The sequence below is a fragment of the Pomacea canaliculata genome, linkage group LG9 (assembly GCF_003073045.1).
Source record: "Pomacea canaliculata isolate SZHN2017 linkage group LG9, ASM307304v1, whole genome shotgun sequence".
In the NCBI taxonomy this organism is placed as follows: domain Eukaryota; kingdom Metazoa; phylum Mollusca; class Gastropoda; order Architaenioglossa; family Ampullariidae; genus Pomacea; species Pomacea canaliculata.
The window spans coordinates 25,353,637-25,360,146 of NC_037598.1; the positions used below are offsets into that span (position 1 = coordinate 25,353,637).

The 6,510-nt window shown below is 42.2% G+C and overlaps 1 protein-coding gene across 1 annotated transcript; it reads left to right on the plus strand.

Moving 5' to 3' along the window:
* The first annotated feature begins 1,035 nt into the window (after positions 1 to 1,035).
* On the plus strand, positions 1,036 to 4,172 carry LOC112572994 (glycoprotein 3-alpha-L-fucosyltransferase A-like). Its single transcript, XM_025253025.1, has 5 exons — positions 1,036 to 1,149; positions 1,528 to 1,794; positions 2,367 to 2,582; positions 3,211 to 3,476; positions 4,136 to 4,172. The coding sequence occupies exons 1-5, from the start codon at positions 1,036 to 1,038 to the stop codon at positions 4,137 to 4,139; spliced, it is 867 nt and encodes a 288-aa protein (XP_025108810.1). The 3' UTR covers positions 4,140 to 4,172.
* The last annotated feature ends 2,338 nt before the right edge of the window (positions 4,173 to 6,510 follow it).

The window sequence follows — 6,510 nt, forward strand, 5'->3', positions numbered from 1 at the left end:
AGAAAGAAACAATATAATTTGTATATATTTACAAGATTTCCTGGAGTTGGAAGGTATCTCTAGAGGCCTCGTCTATGTGTCTTGTAAGTATTTAGATAGAGGGCGTCGACAGCAGTTCAGTGAGTTCAGCTGATTGAGATGGAGATGAAATCTGTTCCATAGCTTGCTCCCTGAGTATATCAGACTTGATTTGCGTAGTCATTGTCTGACTGGATGTGGGTGATATAGAAGAGCTTTCTTGTGAGAGGGTGTAGGGAATGTTAATTCTTGACAGCTGGTAGACTTTCTTGAAGATGTTTTTACTTGTGGTTGAGATGTGTTGGGACCACGATAAGTTACTGTCAATGGTGACACCCATGAGTTTGTGGAACTGTACTTCCATTAGTGATTGTTTGCCAATTTGGATACTTGGACATGGGGTGGCTAGGATTTGTCTTTTCTGTCTGGTTGTAAGAAGCATGACTTCTGGGGGTTGAGTGACATGTGGTTTGAATCAGTCCAAACCTGAAGCTCGTCAGACCTCACTGTCTGTCAGACTCCAGTGAAAGCATTAGCAAACAACTTGCTTTTTACAAGTAGTCTTCGTCTCCAAACCCTAGTGAGGCGCAGAGACAGGTGCAAAGTCCCTGAGGTGTTCGACTAACTGTCACTCTGTCAAAGGTTTTTCGTGAAACGTCTGCGCCTGTCTTCCAACTGGAACAAAATGGCGCCGTGTAATCGCCGTGTAATCGTTACCGGTCACGTGTCATCAGATGGCGATTGCTCTCCGCCGCCGTCATTGGAGTCACCTGCTTCTTTCTGACCTTCTTCCTCATTCAGAGTGAAGTCCCTTGCCAGCAAGATGGCTGCCAGAGCAGCGAGAGGGCGGGCCGCACCGTGCTAGACAAATCCTCCTTTGTGACGTCATATCCCGTGAGGCAGTGGCGGAACTCCTCCACAAAGAGGATCCTCCGCTGGACTGGATTTTTCGGGGACGAGACGTGGGAAGGGACAGACGACCGCGACTTTGCTTTGTGCCCCGAGTCCCGCTGTACGATGACTAACGATCGGTCGCTGCTGCTTCAAAGTGATGTCGTCCTCTTCCACGTAGGCGCCCTCGTTGGCTTCTTCCACGACGTTCCTTTGCCAGACCAGCGCACACCTGAACAGGTCAGAAAATATCGGAAGTCTGACACCTGCATTTTGTGACTAGGGTATCCGAAAAAATTGTATTTGCCACTGAAAAATAACTCTTAAGTGGTAATTTAATAGGTGGTGGTGGTGGTGTTGTTGTTGTTATTATTGTTGTTATTATTGTTATTATTAGTATCATTATTATTATTATTATCATCATCATCATCATCATCATCATCATCATCATCATCAGAACGCATAATATGGTATATCTTGCCTATGGACTAATAAAGAATTGAAATACTTGAAATAACTCTGTCCACATTTTATCAAAAGCAACACAGCTATCTCTAATATACACACCTACAGAGGGTTATTATAGTAAAATGATACCCGGGAATTACGTTTAATCAGGCGTGGATCCTCTACAATCTCAAGCCCCCTACGTGGGCCCCACTGGACATGACGCGTTACAACGGCCTCTTCAACTGGACGGCCAGCTACCGCCTCGACTCCGATGTACCCGTCTCCTATGGCGGGTACATCCAGTATCCCCCACACGACAGGTATCGACAGAACCTGTCGGTCAACTTTAACTACCACAAAGTTCTCTTTTCCGCCTGGATCTCCAGCAACTGCTACGACTACAACCGGCGCCAGGTGTTAATACGTCAGCTGAAGGTCTGAGTAACAAATGTGCAATATTTCCATGCACGAGATAGATATATATATATTAATGTATATGACCTGTGTGTATGTACTGTAATGAGTTGTGGTGTGTACGATGACATCTTGTGTCTGACGTCATGTGTGCGTCATTCGTTCCACGTCACTTGAGGCAGAAAATGACGTCATTTATCAGACAAGTTTCTCTCTAATGGCCGACTAGCGGGAAAACACAAGGTCTTCTCCGCCATCTTGTTTATATCTCTCTCAGTGACATTCCTCTGAACTTGTGTCTTTGATTCGATTCACCTACAAATCTCTTCATCCTCATCGTCACCTGTGGGGGATCGTCGAATGCTGTGTGTCTGTGTGTGTGTAAATACGTCGTGTGTATGTAAGGTAAGTGTACGTCCGTGTTTTTTACATGTACATACGTTGTGGACATAGGCACTGTTACTCATGGTCTACTACGGGTGTTCAGATAGCGGCGTTTCATGAAAAAGAATGAGTGTTCATAGCATAAAGCTACAAAGTCTCATGGTCTTGCTTTTCGGAACATACTCAGATCATCGTCTTTTTGTTAACAGAAGCTGCTAGGCGACGACTTGAGCCTCTACGGAACCTGCGGAGGAAAGAGGTGTCCACAGACTTCCTGCTTCGACATGCTTTCCAGATACAAGTTTCTCTTCGCGCTAGAGAATTCCAACTGCCGTGACTACGTCACAGAGAAGTTCTGGGGGGCGCTATCGAGAAGACAGGTACCCATTGTACTGGGAGGTGCATCCAGCGAGGACTATAGAAAAGTATGTTAAGCCAAATCTTTCACTCAATGTCTGAGAGTTTAGTTTAGTCCTTGTTACTGCTAGAGTAGCATAGGGCCGCAACAACACATCGTCAGCGGACCCGGTATAGGGCAGCCCCCTCAGTTGGGCCCCTGTGGTTCCCACGTCCTTTGCCTCGCTCTCTACTGTTCTTTTCCAAGTCTGCTTTGGTCTCCCAACTCTCCACTTCCCCTGAGGGTTCCAGTCATGTGCCTGCCTGGCAATGGTGTCAGCTGGTTTGAGCAGGGTGTGTCCTGTGCACCCCCATTTTTTCAGGGTGTGTCCTATCCACCCCATTAACGCAGGGTTTGTCCTATCCAGCCCCATTTGCGCTTTTTGATGTCTTGGTTAGTGGCATTCTGGTTGGTTCTTTTCCTCAGGCTGCTGTTGGAGATCTTTTCAGGCCATCTTATTTCCAGGATATAGCGTGAGGCATCGGTTGGTAAAGGTCTGGAGCTTAACATAATAAATAGCTAATTGTTTTTCTCCTGGTCTCTCCCCTCACTACTTCTTCTTACGACCACGTGTCTGACATTATACCGCGTGGATTGAATATCTACTGATTTTTTTCAACCTACTGTATTCCTTATGTTACGTGACTCTGCAACAGGTGGCGCCTCCCAATTCCTTTATACACATCGGCGATTTCCCCAGCCTGGAGCAACTGGTGGCTCACCTACGGAAGGTGGGTGCTGACAAAGCGCTTACAACGGTTACCTGGCCTGGACTCGTCACTACGACGTGTACAGCGAGCTGCTGGCGCGACGCCGATGGTGGTGTGACCTTTGTCAGGCGCTACACAACAGCACCACACCTGCCCAGGTGTACACCGACCTGCATGGCTGGTTCCACGATGACGTCTGTCCTCAGTGGACGGTAAATAAAAAGAGTGCTACTGTCGGTTACGAAACGGGAAGGTGGAATCATGCGAAAATTGTTTCTCTAATTTTAAATGCTTACCAACGTTCATATTAACTTGCCAAAGTCATCTCGTCGCGGCCTGTCATCAGTACAGTAAGAGTTTATTGTTCTGGGTTCAGATCTCGTCTCGAGCACACTGTTCTTTTTCTACTTGTGGCATTTATTTACATGGCTGACTGATTTGCCGTGATATAGTCTTAGTTGCTGGCTGGCGTAAAACACCATTTATCTTCCTCCCCCCACTAAGTCATCTGTAACAATACAATGAACTCAGTACAATGAACTGTAATGAACTCCGTGGTAAAGCTGGCACCATGTGTTTGTTAGTATTATGTGTCTTTGTTTACAAACGTAACAACTCCATTTTGTTTTCTGAGTATGAATATAGTATTTCTTCACGCAAAAATAGTTTTTAATTCGTCAGTAATACAAGAAATAAATTATTACCATGGAAGACAAACTGCTACAGATTAAGGATTTCCACAAACAAATAAAATATGTAAGTAGTTATGTAAGTAGTTGATCACTTCAAGTAAATCTCAGGACGTAAAGAACAGAGCTTTTTCTTCTATAAGCAGGATCTCCTGACACTCCTGTGTGTGAATTTGTTGCAGCTAATGAACCAGATCATGCATTCATGCGAATAGTCGACGGCGCCACTGTTGGTTGATGACGATAAACGTTATTTAATTGTATTGAGAAGAGTTCTGGGTGTATAGAGAAGTGTGTTAATCTTAAGCATTAATTTGATAAGTTGTTTGATTATGGATGAAGGAAAGCAGGACAGCTATGTGAAAAGCCCATAAAACCTTCAAGAACACAATTTACGATAATGACGAGTATGGTGAAGAATGTACTGAAAAGAAAAAAAGAAGTTATTTAATGAGGCCATGATGCATACGTTGATTACTTCTATACACGACTACCAAACTACCTCTGGGAAGAGTTAAGTATTAATTATTTAAAGCTGACTGTGGCGATACGATAGTTGGTGATTTGGTAAATCATTCCTGCAGTGTGAAGATATTTTAGTTTGGTGATGTTTAGATATATCCGGGAGTATAAAATATAAACAAATAATTTGTTTATAAGAAAACAAAGAGAACAACAAATTGTGTATATGTCAGGAATGGGAAGATTATATCAATAATTAATATAATTAATATTAATATTAATAATTATATCAATTTTTCCTCTTCATACAGTATCTTGTGGACTATTAAAAAATATCTGAAAATGAATTTAGATTACTATTTGCTGACGGATTTAGAGTTAGTGTGTCAAGTTATACTTTTCATTATTAACTATGAAGACGATAGACTTGCTTTATCCATCGTGTAAAATTAATGAAGATAATGTCATTTTGTTCTGTGTGTCGCAAGCCGTCCATCATCTGCCGAAAGGATTCCTACAAACAATATTTTGTATTAATCCAAATACTTTTGCTATTGTTCCAGCCATAGAATCGGCTTAAAAAATTTAACATTGTATCTTTTAATGCATTGCAGTATAAAAAGTCTTCAGTGGAAGATTAGTCTAAAAAATACTTATCTAACTGTATTTTAAGGCAATTTTGTACTTTTTATTTTCTATTCGCTAAGGCACTAGTAAATTTTATATTGTATTATCAATGTTGTTTTCTCGACTTTTATGGGGCAGAGTCCTTGGCTTAAGTATGTGTTAAAAAGAGTAACATTTATTAATATTAACTACGGCGTCCTTAATAGTGCGGCGTAGTTGCTAAAGGGAAGCAACTCAATGCTAGTTGATTACCGTTTCTTAACTTAATTATTTCCCTTTAACAACGACTCTTGAACCTTAGTATATCGTTCATCAGATTTGCTGTGTGCTGATCACACGTTTTACTGAAAATATTTACAATAAACAGATGAAAAGAAAACATTCACCAAATAGCTTAAAATTAAATAATCTGACTGATACTGATGCTGGAAAAGGCCAACTTGCTTTTGAGGCCTTTGACCTGACTACTGTAGTCAGGCCAGTTCTTAGCCCCCGCGGGGCCCGAGGCAAAGGGCATGTGCGGGGCCCTCACGCCACGATCACACGGTTTTAGTTGGGATCTAAAGTCACATATCAATCAAAAGCGCGGGGCCCCTTGAAGCGCGGGGCCCTAGGCAGATGCCTCGTCCGCCTGCCCCTAAGCACGGCCCTGACTGTAGTTTATGTCTTTCTTAAGACTAGTCGCTGGTAGAGTTCATAGATTCAAGGGTGACAATAGACTAAACGGAGACAAAAGTTTATCAGGCAGAAAACAAAATGACGGCCAATCTTAACACCAGTGAGTCACAGAGTGGCATCTGTCTACCAGCTATAGACTGTGATAGGCGAAGGTCTCAAATATACAGGGAATTCAGCGTGAATCATAAATGTCTTGCTTCAAGTTAATCGAATTAGGTTTCTGAGATATACGGTATCTGATGCAAGTGCTGACTGCCCTCCCCATGAACTAAGAGGTCATAAACCGTTGGCAGATATATGATCCATCCTAAAACCACCGACCAGGAATTAACTGGGTTTTTTTTTTTTTTTAACATGAATCATTTCCCTGACAAAAACGAATCTTTCGGTTAATAAATAACGCAGCCATTGTTCATCCACGTGTTGTTTCTATAAAAATAGTGTGTGAGACATTGTCAAGCCCCCAAGAACACCGAATATTAGAAATCAGCGTCTACCTTTATAAAGGTATTCCGCGCTTTTCAATGGGAGATGACCTTTGAAGAGCTTTTAATAATATAAAAATAAATCCTGGGAATGTATGAAAGTAGTGTGACTATGTCTGTGGGGATTGTGATTCAGATTTACGTCCTTTGTGAGATGATAAATAAATGTTGCAGGTGTACACCTGCCCCTGTAAGTAAGAAGGGGAAAATGAGTTTTTAACCTCAACAAGGGACAGCAAAACTAGAAATGCAAGCTTTAAAAACTTTCGTCATCTCTCTACACTGACACTACGAGAGCTAACTAC

Bases quoted from the DNA above. Each gene is read 5' to 3' on its own strand.
- LOC112572994 (XM_025253025.1), top strand. From the start codon at position 1,036: ATGACTAACGATCGGTCGCTGCTGCTTCAAAGTGATGTCGTCCTCTTC. The intron at 1,150-1,527 runs GTCAGAAAATAT...ACGTTTAATCAG, and splicing joins ACCAGCGCACACCTGAACAG to GCGTGGATCCTCTACAATCT. The intron at 2,583-3,210 runs GTATGTTAAGCC...ACTCTGCAACAG, and splicing joins CCAGCGAGGACTATAGAAAA to GTGGCGCCTCCCAATTCCTT.